The sequence below is a fragment of the Lycorma delicatula genome, chromosome 4 (genome assembly GCF_047948215.1).
Source record: "Lycorma delicatula isolate Av1 chromosome 4, ASM4794821v1, whole genome shotgun sequence".
NCBI lineage: Eukaryota > Metazoa > Arthropoda > Insecta > Hemiptera > Fulgoridae > Lycorma > Lycorma delicatula.
The window spans coordinates 66,199,770-66,222,217 of record NC_134458.1 but is presented as its reverse complement, the minus strand read 5'-3'; the positions used below and the strand labels follow the sequence as shown (position 1 = coordinate 66,222,217).

Sequence of the window (22,448 nt, the reverse complement as noted above, 5' to 3'; positions counted from 1 at the left end):
CGATAAGTTCTGTAAGTTTCGGTGACCAAATACATTCACATTTAGAATATTCGCATTTTAAGATTTCAATAAAGAGATATAATTTTGTGCGATAATACAAATAATACGCTAAGGATGCTATAAATCTGTAACGCTACATTTTATTATTTCTAACTAAACGGAATAACTTAAACTATGTTGTTAATAATAATAAACAAATATATTAACAGTCTATTTGTCACTTAACTCCTATATATTTTAATTTGTTTTACTGCAAAATAAATAAATATATAATTTTAAACGTTCACGCATATTCCCACACGCACAAAACTTGTACACATAGACGGTATATAAACGGGCTAAGTGGATTAGCGCAGTTATACTTGACATACTGGCCTATATTTTATTTAATATGTATAATCGTGCTCGCTACGATATTCTGCTGTATTATGAACTTTAAAATTAGAAAAATAATCGACTGTAGAACGTAACGAACACTAAAACTGTTAAAATTATTCGTTTTATAAATAAATATGAATATATTTTATTGTTAATAGTATAAAAATCTCTTTACTTTTAGAAAGAGTGGATGTTTTAAGATGAAACTAATTTTGGTATAAATTTGAATAGTAAGATGGCCGGTTACCGTAGAAGAGTATTAAAAAAGAAAACATTCGTGCGATAGATAATTCTTTCAAAAAAATAAAAACACATCGGTAGCGGATTAATCATCGTAAAATTTAAACAAAATAGATTTAATAAAACTATTTTACAAGGATTATTCGCCTTAATTAAACTAAGATATTTAAGTCGGTTATTTATAGCATCGGGTACAGATATATGCTTGCGTGAACGCTTGTACGGGTCGGCGAGTACGATAAAACTAACCTTAAAAATGTTGCAGATACGAGTACAGTTGTCACCATCGTCCTTCAGTCGCCTATGAAAATTTACGAGGATATATCCGGTAAGAAAATGAAGTTTTAATAGGTATTAAAACTGCGATCGCACAGCAGGACATTCACTCCGGTTCCGCTAAAGAAGAAAGGGAAAACAGAAAGAGACGGCGCGGAAGGCTAACTAAAAACTGAGCGGACTGACTGACGACCGGCAGCGCGGTAGCGAGCCGCTTTTGGCATACGACGGACTCGGTAGCACTCGACTGCGGGATCCCGTGCCGTATTGTAACATCTCGGCCCCCGACCGTACTTCCGTTCTGTACAAACATCCCGCACCGTCGGTCAACGATTCACTCCGCTGTTACGGCCGGCTTTTAGATAGAAATGTCTAAAAATAATGATTTCTCGTTTTCGATCGCAACAGAGAATACGTGCATACAAGCGGGAGTACTGAACGTCGTACTCGTCGATCTAAACCGCACGGCCTATGCGAGAAATATAAAACGAATGAAGTCGATATTTAGATAAATTACAATCTTTCTGCCGCGTTTTAAATATCGGCCTCTGAATAATTTCTTTATGTAAATTTTAAAAACTAATTACATACACGATTTTTTAAATGAAGATTTTACGACCGGTTTGAATTTTACGCGAAATATCTGATATTGAAAAAACCTCCAAATTTATACGCGTAGAAGAAATCGTATGACGTGCCGGTGACGAAAGATGAAAATTCATTTCGCTAATCTTTATATTAATTTTTAAGTCGGATTAATTTCTTTGGAAGAATGAGAAACGTTATTAAAGTTTCAAACGGTTCATTAATAGCCGATTAAATTATTAAAATACTAGTAAAAAAAATCAGGTATGAACCTTTTAGGAAATAGGCATTTTAGCTCTTCCTAGTTTAAAATAGTTCTAAAAATTCTTTGCGTTTACGGCAGACAACGACCGCGTATAATAATTTTTTTTCACGGTAGACCGTCAAAGTTATTTCCTGTTATCTAAGAGGCAGGAATTCTAAAGGATCTCGAGTACGGATCTATCGGAAGTTCACCCGAAATACATCCCGAAGGAAGGGATCGATGACAAGCAAGGGAACGTGAAAATAGGCGATCCGCCTAAGGATATCTTTACTAAGTTCGGGGAATAGCAAAATTACAGACAGACAATCGGTTCATACCTATCGTGCAACAAACTGATCTTCCTCTAGATAATTAAGAGCCGTTTGAGAACAACTCGGACTTCCCGAAGGATCTTTCGCATGTTTTCATAATCGTTTGCCGTAAGGAAATCTTATCCGATAATACCATTTCCAATTCTTTCTATTCAGTTTTAAACTGCTTTTATCCGGAAAATTTATTAAACCGACTCGTGTCAAATAACTTCCACCTTTTGCGACTATTTACGCTTTTAACCGTCTTGTTTTGGAAGTTTTAATCTCCTTTTGAATTTAATTTAAGCCGTAGAACAATGAAACTCTGAATCCATCCCGTTCTGAAAATGTTTACGATCGATTAGTTTTAATCGATAATTTATTTAAGAATTCTCTCAGTTCGGCGATAGGAGTCGTATAATTCCGTAAATATAAATTTTAAAGTAAGTTCCCTTTAATTAATTACAAATAATTTAGGATTTAGAGTATGTTTCCTTGCAACTTTTTGATAATTAATCGAGGTCTGTCGTCTTTTACCATCAAATTATTTAAAGCTAACGTAGTTTTCATGTCACAGGGCATAACTGGTGAAATCTGATACCGGAGTTTTACAATATTCCGTAATTAGTAATTTTTTTCCTGTTTTAAATCTGTTACCATATGGGAATCCGAGAATCTAATCGTTTATCTCGACCTGCGGTATTAAAAGGTGTTATTTCTTCCGACTAGACCTATTAGGACCGTTCCGAGGTACAAAAGTAAAGGAAACTGATTTTCTAATATCGGCTAACCGCGCTTTTAGATCGTATATTTACTGCATATGAGTTTCAAAATCATGAGATCGGTTTGATTCTTTTTACAACAAATGTAGAATGTGTTTTTGAATCATTTCGTATTTACAAATCGAATTAATAAACAGTTACAATATTAAAAATGGATAAACGATTTTTTATAAAACAATTAGGCGAAAATCGTGCACGTATTTTAGATTCAATTTCCTTAGCTTTCCGACCGGACGTTCTAAGTAACCCGCTTGTCGTATTGAACTTTTATTACACCGATTCTGATGGTAATTAACCCTACATTTTCATATCTTTCCTTTTACTAAAAATATAATTTTTCTCTTTACGTTTTATTTCTATAATTAGCATGATTATCGATCATATATTGTAGATTAAAAAACTACAAACATATTTTAGTCGCTAAAAAAAAAACTTTTTGTATTTTAGAGCGTAAATTACAATGTAGACATAAGGTTTAGAATTTTTTTCATCTACTCGAATTAAAAACGGGAAAATTAATTTTAATTTGATTTGCTTATAGAATTTATCTTTATTCAAATTCGATAACGGACTAAATCTTAGTTTAAAATTTTCACTAGAGTTTAGTGTACTTTTCTCGAAAGATTTATTTATATTTTCAGGTATATGTATTTTTTTGAAAATAAAAACAAAAAAGTAATTTCATAAATTCCGAAAGATCAAACCGTGAATTTTTTTCATTTTATCCCGTTTCGTTGTTTGTCGGGTTTTTCTTTTAATTTTAAAAAACCGTTCGAGATTTCATACTTTTCGTAGTGCAAAATGCGGTTTAGGATATTGTACAGTCTTCTGTAAATAAATAAATACTGTTTGAATGTAAATTACGAAATGATATTTCTTGAATATTGTTGTACAGACGGAGTGCAACAGTTGCAAAACTAATTTTACACTACGGTTAAAATGAGAAGCCTGAAAAGAGGTCACCTCTCTTTTTATGGAAGTTTTTCTTATGTTCATTAGTTTGCGTGCTTATTCATTATGTTACACTTAAAATATTCATGCGACAGACGCTATGTTTACGTAAAGCGAATGAGAATATAGGTACGATCGATTGTATCCATCCGAGAGAGCAAACTAAATAATAACTTACCGCATTTAAAATAATATTAATTTATATGTACTTTAACAAAACAGTAATATAAATATTTTTTTTTTAATTATGACAATTGATGATTTATATTTATTTCACCATCGAACCAAGCTTTCCGATTTTTAGAGGATTATAATAACAGAAAAATCCGACAGCTATCGTCGATTTCGTTCGAAAACGAACCGATACCTATACTTGAAACGATAGCGACAGACTAAAGCTACGCGATATTAAATTTAAACTAAAATAAACGTAAAAAAAATTATTCAAACTCAAAAAGAAATATACGGAAGATGTAAAGCCCAAATCCGCCTTATCGGACCTCGGCCGCGTTTTCTCGTTTTTAGTTTCGAAGTAAAAACTGTTTCTCTTAGTTCTCTACCACGTTACAGTACCTGTGGAACTCTCAGCATTTCCCACCCGAAAGCCCTTAAAACTTGTTGTTCCCAATACTTTCGTTTACGTTTTCAGAATTTCACAAAAACAGACAGGTCGATACCGTAATCTTTTTCTGTTCCACACGCCATGTTTAATCACACTAGCCGTTGTTGTATATACTACCGGATTTCAAGCGTCTGCGAGTTTTTCCGCTCCTTTGCTTTCTTATTAACTCGATAAATAATGTTCGGCAAAGACCAATCGGTTCTTACTTGTTTGAATCTCATACATCTGCGGGTGAAGAGGCACAGAGTCGTCCGCAGTCGTCCGCGATTTCTTTATCTATCGACGCATGTCTCATTTCGGTCGTATTTGACGATCTTTCTAGAATGTCCGATCTAAACTCTCGATTTCAGTCGTTCATGAAATTTTGGAAGATTCGTTCTTATTGTCGGCAGTCGCTTTAGGAGTCTTCGTTCGATCGATGTGACCGAACCGTTGTGTGCGATCGCCCTTGATCGACTCTCGAAGTGGAAATATATTGGACTTTGTCGGATGATAATTCCACGGCTCTATTTCTCTTGGTTTCCCTTTTATTTTCTTTAGGATCTTACTTCTACGGTGTGTAGTAAACCGTATCGCATTTTGATAATATTCCCTGTTTCTGAACAGTAAATAGGCGGAGAAAGGTAAATCGATTCTAATACAGCTTTTCTTATTGTTTCCCCTTACTCTCCTGCGATAAAAATTTTCTATCGATGGCGAAGACTAACTTTCCCGCATTGTCTGTACTCTTGTACGTAATTCTTCATCGAGTCCGATTATTCTTAGTTAACAACCCGGGGTCTTTACTTATTCTATAGCTTTCCCTTCCGGTTCCTTGTGTAGTAATGTTTCTTTCCTTGCTTGTTGTAATGTTTCTTTTACTATCAGTACCGATTCTTCATTTGGGCGATTCAGTATTCCACATAGTTAAACTTTGCTCCAAATTATTTCTAAAGTAGGTCAGTAGCGTCCTCTGCGAACCCAAAATTCGTCGATCTAACTGGGATTATTGTGAAGCAGCGAAAGTGAAACGTTCTAATTTTCCCCTTACATCCTTTAATAATGTCATCCTTGGATGACATTATCATATAGTGTCATAACGGCAGTGAAGTACATCTTTCACTGGCATTCCTGCTCTTCTGCTCTAAAAATAAATTCTGCAGATTTTGCATATCTCAAAGTTTACTTCTCTTTCTCAAACAATTTCTAGTTCTATCAAGAAAACTTTACATTTTTTGGCACATTCCTTCCTTCCATAAGTTAGTCCATAGGGCGCTGTCAAATATTTCTTTAAATATAAAAAATCATAAGAGTCACTCTTTTTATATACCACAATTATTACCGGTCCTCTGGAATAACCTTGGTTTCCTCGGCCACCAAAGCTTTCACAAAAACTTTATTCCCTCTTTTTCCACGCATTCGATTGTCTCAAAGGTGTCATCGTGTTCAGCTGCCTTTACCAAATCACCGTTGTGTCACCGAAATAAAGAACTACGATCGAAATTTTAAAGGTTAGTATTTCATTCGAAAGCGAGTGAAATGTTTATAGACTTTACTTTCCACAAAGTCGCAACTAAAAATCCAGTCGCTTTATCCACCTCGATAAAGCGAAAGCGATTTTTCCTTTTATTCAAAAGGTTCTGGGTTCAGATTCTGGTCGGATTAGGCATTTTATCAGTGACACAAAATGAATTACTCATTATTATCACTAAGTACGGTAACTGTGGATGTCAGCCCGTACTTACTTCACTATATTAATAAATAAAATAATATCAAAACGTTTACAGAACGATTGAACTCACAAACGTTCGAACGAACTATACGCGTGCGGCCGTCATATCGATAGAAGCTGACGGTCACCCGGTGAAATTTACAAAACAAACTTTTTGTGGGTTTGAAGGAAAAAATTGAAAGGTGTTTGTACACCTGCATGTATACCTACATGACCTGGCTTCTCAGATAAAAAAATATTAGGTACAAATGTGGTTTCTCAGCGATAACGTTTACATGAAAATTTTCAGCTGAACAATATAAGTGAGGAAAAAATTTGCGAGTACCGAATAATTATATCAAAATAAAATAACACGCTATAATTAAAACACAACAAAATTGTTGAAGAGGGTTGAAATTTCAATTATAGTTGTAGGCTAAATGACGCGTCATATTATACTCACGGACATAAACGACCGTCATCCTTTTTTCACGTGCATTCTACAAATTAAACTGTCACTGAAAAGATAAAATAATAATTTTAATAGAAAAACAGGTCTAATTTTTTCAACAGGTATACATAACTTCAGTAAACAAAAGGAAGCGAAAACGTTTACATCTTTAAATTGGATTTTTCTCCCGTTAACAAATGTTTTACTGTTACATAATTATTTATTTAATTACCCGTTTTCTTATCTGAAGACAAATAATTAACAAATATTTCGGATCGATTTATTAGTCGTAAAAAGTTATTAAAATTACACAAACCCTACACCGAAGACATCGCTAAACGTAACTAAAATTGTAACAAGTCATAAAATTTTGGAATATTTACGTAAAAAAAGAATTACTTTTAAACAATTTTAATTTAACCTAAGCAATGAGAGTTTTATTTATCGATAACGGCTCCTTTCTAACTCGAGAGAGATTCCTTTTGAAAAAAAATACGTTTCATAAGAAATATATGACAAACGTAAGAAAATTTTACACAATTAAAACTAAAAATATTTAGATGTGAAAATGTATGACGTCTATTCCTGCAGTAACTGTACACACACAGTTTCCGACCTGATTATAACACGACTGCCCAAAAAGGAGAATAATGAATTGAATTAATTAACTGTGAGCCTTTAACACTGTATCAGCTACGTTTGAACTGAATGATTCGAATGAATAATATTACAAAAATAATAGAATTAAGTTTACGTTAAATAAAATAAACTATATTAAATAATTTAAAAAAATCCTGTTTAATAATAATGGGCTTCCCATGGGGGACTGAGTGAGAGGCTAGAGTGGTAAGGTGATGCAAACACCTCGTGCGAGGCTAGACCAATCATAACCATCAACTGGTAACAAACGGGATACCCCTGGGGCGCTGTTTTAAGAGGTGCAATGGGGTTCTCTTATAATATCTCTGCAAATAATGGTCTGATTTTCAGAATTCAAACGGAGTATTTTATAATATAATTCAAAATCCTGATGGAACCAAATCCAAAATGAGTAATTTTTTTTTTCGGCAGTCGGGTTTTTTAATATATATCCCTTGTTTTATAGAAATAAAACTGAAATGAACGGTATGCCTTGTTAGAAAAGATTTATCGATCGGCTGTAACAGTCAAAAGATGGAAAAATTAATATCAGATTTTTCGGGGGTTTTGTGGAAAATTTTTTTCAAATTATTTTGACGGTACAATTTTTTAATCGGTTAAAAAGTTTTTAAATGAAATTTTAATTAAATTTATATCTTTAAAATATAGAATTCCCTCGATATCTTCCCTCTTTCTCATCAAATTATTTTCAAAAATTTAATTAAAACTATCTCCCTGATACACGAGCTACCGGATGAAAACATAGAATTGAGTGAATTCAATAGTTATCAGAATAATAATGATGGAATACTTATACTTTCAACATTTTTAGATTTAAAAGCAAAAACTCTATCTCTTTATAATATTTCTTCAAACTGATTATTTGAAAAAATATATATATTATATATATAACTTCAAAAATGCCTACAAACACGTAAATTCTCTAATTTCCTGTTGTTTACGTACAAACCGGACATTAATTACAATTTATTCAAAAGTATAAAATTAAAAAAAAAAAAAAAAAAAAAAACAATAAGGAAATACTTTTTTTGTGCATTTGTGCAAAACATTCTCCTCATGTGTTACGATCTCTATTTTTGTAATTTATTTCATTTTTATATACTTATAAAAAATAAAATTAAAAAATATCTCTGATGCAAATTATTTTTTAACACATCACCAGAAATCGCGGTAAATTTTTTATATAAAACTTTCTTTTATTTCATCTAGAACTATCCGTAGGAAAAATTAAATCGTTTCGGAATTTTTGGCCAGCATTTTATTTCAGAGAGAAGATGAAGCACAGTTGATGATTTCAAAAGTGCAGAAACTAAATATCAAAGGATATCCTCTCAATATCTTAAGCTTATTCTCAATTTCTTTTTGTTCGATTACACACTATGAAACTGCTTATCTAAATTCAAATCTAACATTTTAATAGACAATAATTCTCATAAATCATCAACTCTTTTCCCTGTAATTAGAAGTAAGTTTATCTCTAAACAGCAAGTAATCTAAAAACCAATAAGACCGCCAAAGAAAACACATTGCTTTGACAGAGAAACCGAACAATATATTAATCGTAGTCTTACCGCAAGCAGATCGTGACAAATTAACATCCATATGCAAGAAACAGAATGTAATTTTTTCTACAGAGCTAACAATAGCACAGACAATAAATAATTGCCGGTTTTTCTCGAGATTTAATAAACAAGATGTTTTTACTACATTTATTTTCATATCATTTATTTTACAAATGCGTTGTTAGAGGACTTATTTAATCCTATGGGGTCTTCTTTGGGAGTAGAGAAACGTTTGACGTTCGTCATAAAGAAACGTTAATCGTATTATTTTGTCTAAGAACTGTATTTATAATATTATGTATTTAATATATTCTATACAAGTTTAAATATGGAGTTCATATTCCGAAACTCGGATAAGTTACACAATGGAAAGTAGCATTTGCTTTCAACTTCTCTAGTAACATATCTTATAATGAGGCTTTTAACCCTGACAAAATATTAGGTCCACCTAGGTGTATTCTTAACCTCCATTCCTGGGAGAAAAGAATGATAATCAGTAATGGTTAAACCTGCCCGCGAGTGAAATCGTATCCACACACTTTAATTGAAATTTAATTTATATCATCAGCTAAGGCAAGAATTAACAATTTATTTCTTCTAAAATCATTAATTGTGCATCTCTTTTTAAACCCTACTCTTTTGGTTTGAAGTACCTTCAAATCAACTTTACATTCTACCCAAAACTACGGGGTTTTCAAAAATAATACCGATTAAATGAATAACCGGATAAATTAAACCTATTTCAAGACCGCAATTTTTCAATTCAATAGAACCGTTATAGAATGGGTCACAGATCATTTAAAAGAGTAGTTTTCTAAGTTCTGAATAACTACCGCACAAGCGCATTAGTTACAGTGTCCTCAAAATAGCGAGTCAACAACGAAAGGCGTTCTGTGTTCTCGAAAACAAATTCGGTAGTCACAGTGCAGCGTGCTTTTTGAAGGCGATTCTACATTAATCCGCCCTCTCTGAAGTACATTCGACAGTTTGAGGAGACTGGATGTCTCTGTAAGGTCTAGGACGACCACGGTTTTCGGAGGAACAAGGGGAGAGAATGTGTACATGTTTTTCAGAGTAGCCCACATTAAGTCCACAAATAGAGCTAGCCGTCAGCTTGCAATTTCTCAACCGACTGTTTTGCGTCTGCTAAGAAGACGTCTACATATGAAACCGTACAAATTGCAGCTCTTTATCCAACAATGATAAAAGGAAGCGATTGGAATTTTGCGAATCAATGCTGGAGAAAACGGAAGACAAACCTTCATTTCGCGTTTCATTTTCACGATGAAGCGACGTTTTACTTAAGTAGAAGTCAGTTATCATAACGTTCACATTTGGGAATCGGAGCCCTCCACATGTAACAGTCGAGCACGAGAGACACTCTCCTAAGTAAATGTATTCTGTGCAGTGCGTAAGGACGAGGTTTACGGTCCCTTTTTCTTTGCGGGAAACACCATTACAGGACAAACCTTTCTCGATATGCTCGAAAACTGATTTTTCCTGTTACTGCAAGCAGATTCAAACGACGTCATTTTACAATTAGATGGAGCATCGCTTCATCGGCACCTAATCGTTTTTGAATGAAAAAGTGCCCTGATGATAAATCGGTCGAAACGGTCCCCAAGATCCTGCTCTTTGTGCTTGGCCTGCGAGATCTCCAGATTTAACCGTAAGTGACTTTTTCTTGTAGGTATAAGTTAAAGATTTTGTTTTCGCCCACCGCTACCCACAAACATTGACGACCTTAAACATCGAATATCAATTGCAATCAACTCAGTGAATCATGACATGTTTCTACGCGGTCTGGGAGGAATTCTCTTAACGCCTTGATGTCGTCCATGAAGCTTCTGGTGTCACATTGAACACTTGTAAAACAGGAAATGAAAATTAATTATGAGTAGAATGCTTGTGATTTAATAAGAATTTTGTATAATGTTTCCTTAATAAAATATTAAGTTATGAACTCGGTTCATTTCTTCTTGAATAACCCATGCATTAATTTTTAAAAAAGTAGAATAAAACTTATCTCATTGGTTTTAAATGCGAAGGGGAAAAACAAAAAAAAATGTATCCATTTCATTATATTAAATATTTATTATCTATAAGTATAGTTCTATTTTAAAAGTACATTACATCTATACGGATGATGTTATTACATCTTAGGGACAAGTCAGAATATTAAAACAAAATCATCAAATCATAGAAGACAGTATTTTCGTAAAAAACAGTGTTTTACAACCTTTTTCATGAAAGGGCAATATACTTTGCTTTGAGATAAAGGTCCTTACTTTACTTCTGTTGCCGCTTTTAATAAATTACAGAAACCATTAAAAACTCTTACTACCGATTTATTTAAAATCAGATTATTTTTTTTCTTTTACGAACTAATACGACTGTTTCGAACAATTTATATAAAAATAATATTAATTTTAAAATACCGAACGAAATTTTCTGTGAATAAATATGAATTTATTTAAATGAATAAATTGTAAATAATAAAATAATTTAAAGCGTAATCGATAAAAAAATTATTTTATTTTTTATTGATTTTTAAAAATTTTGTTACTTTGACGTATTCGCTTTACTTTTATTTCATATATTTTATAATATGCATTTTAACAGTACCTCTTTTTTATAGTTAATTTTGTACCTTCTTAAATAGCTCTGACAAATGTTTACCACAGTCTCTTTTAATTTATCCAGACTAATACCGGGGCAGTTACACTTTTTTTTATCCATAGAGTAACTAATCCACCTGTTTCTGACCCCGATCTGAATAAAATACTCATTTTATCTTGCACTCCGTAACCAGACCATGTTAACACATTTCTTGAACGATCGGTCTTGAACAATCTATCAAATATTTATTTATCTTTATAAAATGCCCAATAAAGAATCAAACAGATGTGCCGTTTTAATAAATTCCCCTTCAAAACTTATCACTCCTTACTTGAAATTTACTTTGATACGCCGCTAGTTTTAATTATAATGACTTTTTTTTGTCTTCAGTCATTTGACTGGTTTGATGCAGCTCTCCAAGATTCCCTACCTAGTGCTAGTCGTTTCATTTCAGAATACCCTCTACATCCTACATCCCTAACAATTTGTTTTACATATTCCAAACGTGGCCTGCCTACACAATTTTTCCCTTCTACCTGTCCTTCCAATATTAAAGCGACTATTCCAGGTTGCCTTAGTATATGGCCTATAAGTCTGTCTCTTCTTTTAACTATATTTTTCCAAATGCTTCTTTCTTCATCTATTTGCCGCAATTCCTCTTCATTTGCCACTTTATCCACCCATCTGATTTTTAACATTCTCCTATAGCACCACATTTCAAAAGCTTCTAATCTTTTCTTCTCAGATACTCCGATCGTCCAAGTTTCACTTCCATATAAAGCGACACTCCAAACATACACTTTCAAAAATCTTTTCCTGTCATTTAAATTAATTTTTGATGTAAACAAATTATATTTCTTACTGAAGGCTCGTTTAGCTTGTGCTATTCGGCATTTTATATCGCTCCTGCTTCGTCCATCTTTAGTAATTCTACTTCCCAAATAACAAAATTCTTCTACCTCCATAATCTTTTCTCCTCCTATTTTCACATTCAGCGGTCCATCTTTGTTATTTCTACTACATTTCATTACTTTTGTTTTGTTCTTGTTTATTTTCATGCAATAGTTCTTGCGTAGGACTTCATCTATGCCGTTCATTGTTTCTTCTAAATCCTTTTTACTCTCGGCTAGAATTACTATATCATCAGAAAATCGTAGCATCTTTATCTTTTCACCTTGTACTGTTACTTCGAATCTAAATTGTTCTTTAACATCATTAACTGCTAGTTCCATGTAAAGATTAAAAAGTAACGGAGATAGGGAACATCCTTGTCGGACTCCCTTTCTTATTACGGCTTCTTTCTTATGTTCTTCAGTTGTTACTGTTGCTGTTTGGTTCCTGTACATGTTAGCAGTTGTTCTTCTATCTCTGTATTTGAACCCAATTTTTTTAAAATGCTGAACATTTTATTACAGTCTACGTTATCGAATGCCTTTTCTAGGTCTATAAACGCCAAGTATGTTGGTTTGTTTTTCTTTAATCTTCCTTCTACTATTAATCTGAGGCCTAAAATTGCTTCCCTTGTCCCTATACTTTTCCTGAAACCAAATTGGTCTTCTCCTAACACTTCCTCCACTCTCCTCTCAATTCTTCTGTATAGAATTCTAGTTAAGATTTTTGATGCACGACTAGTTAAACTAATTGTTCTGTATTCTTCACATTTATCTGCCCCTGCTTTCTTTGGTATCATTACTATAACACTTTTTTTGAAGTCTGACGGAAATTCCCCTTTTTCATAAATATTACACACCAGTTTGTATAATCTATCAATCGCTTCCTCACCTGCACAGCGCAGTAATTCTACAGGTATTCCGTCTATTCCAGGAGCTTTTCTGCCATTTAAATCGTTTAATGCTCTCTTAAATTCAGATCTCAGTATAGTTTCTCCCATTTCATCCTCCTCAACTTCCTCTATAACACCATTTTCTAATTCATTTCCTCCGTATAACTCTTCAATATATTCCACCCATCTATCGACTTGACCTTTCGTATTATATATTGGTGTACCATCTTTGTTTAACACATTATTAGATTTTAATTTATGTACCCCAAAATTGTCCTTAACTTTCCTGTATGCTCCGTCTATTATACCAATGTTCATTTCTCTTTCCACTTCTGAACACTTTTCTTTAATCCACTCTTCTTTCGCCAGTTTGCACTTCCTGTTTATAGCATTTCTTAATTGCCGATAGTTCCTTTTACTTTCTTCATCACTAGCATTCTTATATTTTCTACGTTCATCCATCAGTTGCAATATATCGTCTGAAACCTAAGGTTTTCTACCAGTTCTCTTTATTCCGCCTAAGTTTGCTTCTGCTAATTTAAGAATTTCCTTTTTAACATTCTCCCATTCTTCTTCTACATTTTTTACCTTATCTTTTTTACTCAGACCTCTTGCAATGTCCTCCTCAAAAATCTTCTTTACCTCCTCTTCCTCAAGCTTCTCTAAATTCCACCGATTCATCTGACACCTTTTCGTCAGGTTTTTAAACCCCAATCTACATTTCATTATCACCAAATTATGGTCGCTATCAATGTTTGCTCCAGGGTAAGTTTTGCAGTCAACGAGTTGATTTCTAAATCTTTGCTTAACCATGATATAATCTATCTGATACCTTGCAGTATCGCCTGGCTTTTTCCAAGTGTATATTCTTCTATTATGATTTTTAACTTGGATGTTGGCAATTACTAAATTATACTTCGTGCAAAACTTTATAAGTTGGTCCCCTCTTTCATTCCTTTTGCCCAGCCCGTATTCACCCACTATATTTCCTTCCTTGCCTTTTCCAATGCTTGCATTCCAATCTCCAACTATTATTAAATTTTCATCCCCTTTTACGTGTTTAATTGCTTCATCAATCTCTTCGTATACACATTCTACCTCATCATCATCATGGGCGCTTGTAGGCATATAGACGTTAACAATCGTTGTCGGTTTAGGTTTTGATTTTACCCTTATTACAATGACTCTATCGCTATGCGTCTTGAAATACTCCACTCTCCTCCATATCTTCTTGTTCCATCACGAAACCTACTCCTGCCTGCCCATTATTTGACGCTGAGTTAATTACTCTAAAGTCACCCGACCAAAAGTCGCCTTCCTCTTCCCACCGAACCTCACTAATTCCTACTATAATTATAATCACATAACTTATAAATATCACCACGGGACTCGGGTAAGGCTGTAAACCGAATCCGTCAAAACCTGAAGCTTTCGCTATATCCAAAACGTCTGAAGAAATAGCACTCTTATTGTTGAAATTTCACTCGTATTGTTGAAAACTTTGAAGTAAGCATAAATCGGAATATAAATAAGGAAAAAGAGAATCAAGAGCAAGAAATCTACGGCCCAACAAAACAACTTAGTATTCTTTTTTTTACTTTAACTTTTACAAATAGTTTGCTTGAAATTAATTTTTGAGTGCAATCTTTCCACAAAAACGTGTCAGATATCAAAACGATGTCGGTTAAATGTCAATCTATTTGATACGGTATTAAATGATGATCACAAAAAAACCAGAAAAAACTAAAATCGTCTAAGAAGATAATTTAATTTTTTGTTCAAAAAATTGGTCGTTTAAGTTTTCAAAATAAAAGGTCCATCAGAGAAATTTTTCAATAAACGAAAAGGAATCATCAAAATCATTCCATTCGGTAACAAGTAAGATTTTCAAGACACACAAAAAATAAAAAATAAAACTAGGTCTGTGAGCCGTTTTTTAAGTCGTTTATAATCAGGTAATTCTCGACTAATAGCGAGTGTAACCGGTAAAACATTTTACGGGAATATAAACAATTAGGATACGTTACGGTAAATTTGATTAATCCGGCGATTATGAATAATTACCGGTTAATATACATATATTTGACTGTAAAATACATCATTTGTGTATTTAACGTTAATTAAACAAGGTTAGCGAGTGAAGCGAGCGTAGGTTATGTTGATACTCGTATACGTAGCCGTATACACAATACACGTATTCCGTGTACAGACGAATCCGTCAGCACACGGAATCAACATAATCTAACCAAACATAACCTGCACTCGCTTCGCTCGCTAACCACGACTAACAGTAATGTTTTGATTATTTAAATAATAAATTCAATAATTACCGCTTAGAGTAGAGTTATTTTAATATGGAAAATATATAAAATGACCGGTATATTTAATAAATTGTTATATATTTACTAAATTCTCCAACACTGGAGGCGGTTATACATATTATCCGGTACTTATGCAGAAGCACCGGATTAATCAAATTTACCATAACATATATAAAAAAGTAATTGTGGGTATTAGGGTGTAGGATCAGTACAGAATAAAATGAATGGAGGACTGAACCGACCTGTAAATGATTGCTAATAAAACAAAAAAAAAAAATGTTCAATGCCAATAAACAAATAATTTATTAACGTATAACATTTATGTTTAAAAATATATTTAATAAAATAAATTTACACTTTTGAAATGCAAAAAAAAAACACAAAAATAAAAACAATTTAAGAATTAGTATTTTTATTCAGTAAAGAGAAAAATTACATCTGTGAATCGACATTGTACTTGACATTTAGTTTCTATAATTAAAAAAACAATGAAAATAAAGATGAAATAAATAAGTCATTGGACACCTAAAAAAAAGACTTAGATATCACAAGGAACTCAGTAAACAAAAATTTCAGTTGAAGATTGTCTAATCCCGGTTATATCGCTAAGAATATTTCCAATTCTTTCATTTTCTAATAATGTGATATGATTTCCTTCCAATACATGTATGGAGACTTCTTGAACACAGAACTGAAAAAAGTCATACTTTCTTAACTACATAAAAAAAAAATTAATAAAAATTGGCATTATTTCTGAAAAAAAAAAAAAAAATTAAATGTAACATAAGAGGTATTAAGGTCAGAAGAGGTGACAACACTATGGCGAATGAGCTTCAAAGTTTGATATTGCCTGATGTCAAACATTTTGCTTTTTACCGTAATGCTAATTATAGTAGTAAAATGATAAATCGAAATGTATTCCATTATAAATAATTTTTTCTTAAAATTGAAATAATAATTGTTGAGAAAAATAATTTAAACTCTATTACAATTACACTTCCATAAAAATAATTACTACTGTTAAAAAAAAAAATATGTGTTTTATCATTTTGAAAAATATAATATTCTATAGTGATATTTAAAAAGTATTGGGTGAATAAAATAATGTACAATCGAAAAAGTACTTCACTTTTCCATTTGTGCTGGTAAATTATTATTTTATGCTATTAACATTTTTCCATCAGCAACATTTAACATAGTAATGTTTTTGAAAATTTTACAGCCTTTTAAAATGTTAAAGATTCTATTGAGCCGTTTATAACATATTCACTTTTAAACTTAAGTCAACCTACCTAAAAAATGAGTCGTCATACTATCCCCTATGACAAATAAATACAGAAAATTTTATGACAGAAAATAATAAATGTAATATCAGGATATCAGATTACCTCTACCAGGGTTCTAGCCGAACATTCTACATTCTAGTCAGATATTTCCATATACTACACAATCTGGGTAAAGGAAAACATTTTACGCAAAGATGATTTTAGTTTCAGCATATATTAAAGCCACTCGAGTTTCTGTAGACGGAGTCATCTCATACTGTAATTTATCTGAGGGAAGATCATCTGCTCTCAAAACAGACTCCTTTTTCTCATCTTTGATCCTTTCTTCCCTTTATTGACTCTGCGGGTGTAGGTCTGATCCAGATAGGTCGCTGTGCAAAAGTCACTGGAACCTGTACAGAGCTGATGCATTGATGTTATCTGTGAGGGCTTTTGCATGATAAGCAAAAGTTTGAATCAAATAAAGCCAGACTTCGAATTAAAATCTGCTAACGTAAATAAGGGATAATAAATAAATAGTGATTTCTAAAATAATATAATACGATTTAATATGTTGGGGTGAGGCAGAGAGATAAAAAAACTGACTGGATTAATTAGAAAAATAACAAGATTTCTATCAGGCATACACAAATAGATATAGAATTCTTTCACGATTTTCCACAGATTATTCTGCTCAGTCTTTAAACTTTATAGTTTAGCTACAGTGAAATACTAACATGGGCTGCTCTTATTTACCCGACATTCCTTCAATCGTTCCGTATCATAAATAAAATACATGAGTTTCCTGGCTTCACTCAGATAAGGTGATCGTTCACCAAACTTTCCCTATCCTCTCCACAACACCGCTTAAAACTTACCAGCAGTCGGGCGAGTAACCCACCGGGTTGGTCTAGTGATTAACGCGTCTTCCCAAATCAGTTGATTTGGAAGTCGAGAGTTATACAGCGTTCAAGTCCTAGTAAAGCCAGATATTTTTACGTGGATTTGAATACTAAATCGTGGATACCGGTGTTCTTTGGTGGTTGGGTTTCAATTAACCACACATCTCAGGAATGGTCGAACTGAGAATGTACAAGACTACACTTCATTTACACTCATACATATCATCCTCATTCATCCTCTGAAGAATTATCTAAGCAGTAGTTGCCGGAGGCTAAACAGGAAAAAGAAACCTATAAAATTTTCCCTGAAAGAGTACAGATCGTTGAAGTATCTGTCCCTACAACTCTTAAACAACTCGTCCGGGTCCCTGGAAATTAATACCGGTAATGAAATAAAACAAACACTATCACTGGAGAGAAAGAATTCATAAGAGGCTATTTTAGTCATTTTGTAACAGTTTACTTAAAAACCCGTAACAGTACAACATTTATTATAATAAAAAATATTCTGTATCAACTCATAAGGAAGTTTCTATCAATAAACGAGAACAGGATAACAGTTAAAAATATTGTCTGTATTCATGTATGCCTATGTTTCACTAATTTTGTAGTTTTTTGAGTCAAGACTTTTACTTACTATGAACTTTTTAAGTACACAGAACAGAAGAAAATAACATCTAAACTTCAGTCAATACATCTCTAACTCACATTTCTGATTTATGAATCAAATTTTATAAGTAAAATAAATTGTTTATATATTTATGTATTTTCTTGCATCGGTTCTGAAGAGATTTTGATACAGAGAGTATCAAACACAGTTTCAGTTTGAAATAATTGATTGTAGTCACATAATGTGATATGTCTATTTGAATGAAATTTGTATTAGTTTCTGGTTCTTTTCCTTGGTTGTTGTAATAAAATGTCACATTTTCAAATAAATTCCTAATTTGCAATCTGCATGTTTAAAGAGGATAAAAAACAGTTGAGTTCATTATTATTTTTTCTTTAAATTAGAAAAAACTAACAACTTTAAAAAATATATCCCTATAAAAAAATCACAATGCAGTACAAAATCTATAACTAACAAATTTTATCATTCTTATACAAAACAAATTTTAATTTTAAAAGTAAAAAAGAACTGACACCAGTTGAGGTGTAGTAAATGACATAAAAGTGCTTTCAAGATAAATCTGATCATAATTAAATGATTTGGTGGAATAAAATATATTTAACAACTACAAAAATATAATACTTTCATTGCCATTTATTAATTTTTCCTTTGACTTGTTTTCACATATTTAATTTAGCTTTTAAGTATGATTCTTGTGATCACACACTTGGCTCTGTACTTTTTCTATAGTGCAAAAAATTTCAGTTTCAAAAAAAGTTTCATTTTGAACAGGATTTAGTTACATCATTGCTTTGCCTTAGGTCCTTTCTACTCAAAAATTGAGATTACCATTAAGCAACATTCTATTTTTAGCTAGAGGAATGATTAGAAACCACAAGAAATTTTTTTCAATGAGGAAAGCACTTGATGAACCTGAAAACCTGCAAGTTTATAGAAAAAAATTCAAACATACACACACTACAATTCTCTACGATACAGTGCTAAGCCCTGCTTTGGGACTCCAACAGCTTCCCATAAAAAACATATCATATCCTTTTGAAAAATTGTGTATTCTGGATTCTACACTAGTTTATTAGTTCTAGTTTCTTAGTTTTTAAAAACAGAAAGCAATAGCATAAATTAAATGCTATGTAATAATATCAAATAATTATACTTTTTCAATGTTTTAATGACAATTAATAAATAACATATGTTATTCTGTTTATCAAAATTTTGTGCTTTTTTTTTATAAACATAAGCAATAGAAAAATAGATCATTAAAAAGAAAACGATTAAATAAATGATCATTATAAAGAAAATGTACTATAGGCATTTATGTAAAATGTAAGTTAATTCATTCATAAAAAATATTCATTAGTACAATTTACAAATTAAACATGAGGTAAACTAGATAAGAACTGGCATAAATTCAAAAACACAAGGAAAAAGAGAAGTATGTAGTATAATTATGTTGCAGTTTAAACTTTACACAACTGGAACAATAAAAAAATCTAAGAAAAATAGATTGTTATACTAGGGGTCTATGATGAAAAATAAAGATATTCTGATAAGCTAATGATTGTTCTTTAAACAGAAACTAAAAATGGATTAGAAGAAATAGTGCATGATAAAAACTTATTTCTAGGAAAGAAATCCAGTATGAAAATAGATAGAATATAAGGAAATCAGAAGACAAGGTGGGAATAATGTCAAGTTAAAAATTAACTCTTAAAGCCCACAGCTGCAAGGAGTTTCCTTGTCCTACTCCTATATGTCTAAGGTGTAAGTGAATTGTCTTGCATTTAATTTATTGATGTACCAGGCTGGATTATTTATTATTATTCCAATAAAAAGTGGATTCTTTTTTTGTAATGTTTGTTAACAAGACTATAAATGTAATTTTATTACGATCAATTTGTACAAAAAAATATGTATTTGTTTTTAGCGCTTAGAAATATCTGTAATTGCAAATGAACTTCTCTTCTCATGGTAATTAATAATGAAAACAAAAAAGATAAAAATGACACAAAAATAATAATAGCAAATAAAAATCCTTGTAGTTTTCATTTTATACCTAAATAGAATCAGGTACTGGGTACTGCTAATATTCTGTTAATATACATGCCACCAAAGCAAAAATTTAACCTGCTGTTTTAATACAACTGCCCAAAAATTAGTCTATTGTAATTAGGGTGTATGTTTGTTCCAATGCAGCAGCTCAACGGCCAAACCAATTTAGATGTAAGACTCCACATTGAAATTCTTACATTACTGAGAGTATCACAGAATATGATAATCTCTAGATATATACTACATACCTACATATCTACATATATACTACTACATTGTAGTAGTGGAGATTTGCCGGTTTAACCACAAACTTTAATAAATTTAATTAACAAACTCTGAACTGTGAACCTTTATCACATGTTAGCTGGGTTTGAAATGAATGATTCAAATCAATCTAATTAATAATATTACAAAAATAATACAATTAAATTTCTAAATATCTATTTAATAAAAATGTCTGTTTAATAATAATGGGCTTCCTGTGGGGACTGCATATGAGGCTAGACTGGTGAGGTGATGCGAGCACATCGTGCAAGGTTAAACCAATCATCACAATCAACTGGTAACAACTGGTGAGCTAATTAAAACGGAGTGCCCCTGGGGTGCTTTTTTGGGAGGTGCTTTGGGGTGCTCTTATAATATCTCTGAAAATAATCGTCTGATTTTCAAAATTCAAATGGAGTATTTGTTAGTAGGTTGAAGGCTGACTTTTGCCTACATTAGGTACACGCTTGATCTAACAGATCGCTGTTATTCGTTAATGTTGTTATATCCTCACAACCGAACTTCTAATTTTCAAAATTCAAATGAGGTATTTTCTAGTATAATGCAAAATCATGATGGAACCAAACCAGAACAAAAATTAAGTGATATACTCAGAAAAATCAAGTTGCCTGCTCTATGTCGAGACTAGCCTGAGCCCGGCGAGCTCCCACAAACGGTCTTTGTAGAGTTTGATGACAGTATGATTACACATTCCGCTGTTGGCATCGGATTGGAGGTTCAAGCCCAATACTGTCGAATTTGATGCATCAGATTAAGGATCGAGCTTACTATTGTTGAATTTGATGCTTTAGGGGGACAGGGCAAAGTGAAACAGTACATACTCCCACTAACATTATGCTGGGCTGCGATGCTGCATAAACTACAAGGGACTACCAGAGTTAGAGCAGTCATAGATCTGAGCACTCACATCTTTGCGAAGGGCCAGGCCTATGTAGCACTGAGTTGCTTGAGACAAATTGGAGAGTTTAGCCATCAGTTGTTTGTATCCCAGAAAACTGCTATATGATACACACAATAAAATGTCTCTCGAAGAACTTAATCGCTTGAGAAATCTATAAGTTTAGATTGGTATATATAAATAAATAAACTGAAACGTTTACAGTTTCCTCATTTGACTCAGTACGATAAATACATTACATCCATAAGTTTTTGAATCATGAATTATTCTCAATGAACACTAAAAAGTATTAAATAATGAAAACAATTATAAAAATTAAAAAACATCACTGCCATAAAATGTAAAAAATAAATTAATTAAACAAAAAAAAAACAATATTTAATCAAACCAAAAAAAAAGAAAACAAGGTATGGAAATAAACCAAACATCGTTATGCAGTATTTAAATAAAATAATGGGTGACCAATCAACTTTCAGACAGTTATAATCTGTTTAAATATATTTTTCATGTTGTAGAAACAGCAGGCATTAAGGTTATCTTCTAATGATTAAGTCTCACCAGGTCTTACATCAATAAGAAAACTTTGTTCTTCAATGAAAATATTTAAATGCTGTCAGTGGGGGGGGGGGGGGGGGGGTTATCGCTGAATAGTAATTGTCCTATATTAAAGAACTCTGAATAGCAATTTTTCCATATTAAGAAAATATTTACCATACCTCAACAGTATGGACATCGTATTGCTACAAAATAATTATTCTAGAAAGTACGTTAATATTACCTTAATGAGATTGTGTTACTTTAACTGAATTTGAAAGTTAATGTTTCCTAAAAATTCTGAAAAAAAGGAATATTAGTTTGACCTTTAACTTTATTTTATAATGTTTGATATATACTAAATATAAAGAAAAAAATTTATAATACTCATATATAAATAATTTTTTTT

At 32.1% G+C, this 22,448-nt stretch overlaps 2 protein-coding genes across 3 annotated transcripts in view; both read right to left on the bottom strand.

Annotated features, from left to right (window-relative positions):
- Positions 1-1,172, bottom strand: part of Ca-alpha1D (Ca[2+]-channel protein alpha[[1]] subunit D) — a 659,257-nt gene extending 658,085 nt beyond the window's left edge. The window contains exon 1 of the mRNA XM_075363219.1: positions 868-1,172. The gene's annotated coding sequence lies outside the window, so the exon portion shown is untranslated. The remainder of the gene's footprint in view (positions 1-867) is intronic.
- A 14,698-nt stretch (positions 1,173-15,870) lies between these two features.
- The window catches only part of LOC142323491 (fatty acid synthase-like), a 232,107-nt gene continuing 225,529 nt past the window's right edge, over positions 15,871-22,448 (bottom strand). For both annotated transcript variants that reach the window (XM_075363214.1, XM_075363215.1), the window contains one exon: positions 15,871-16,166. In XM_075363214.1, the coding sequence (XP_075219329.1) occupies positions 16,032-16,166 (135 nt within the window). In that variant the 3' untranslated portion in view covers positions 15,871-16,031. The remainder of the gene's footprint in view (positions 16,167-22,448) is intronic.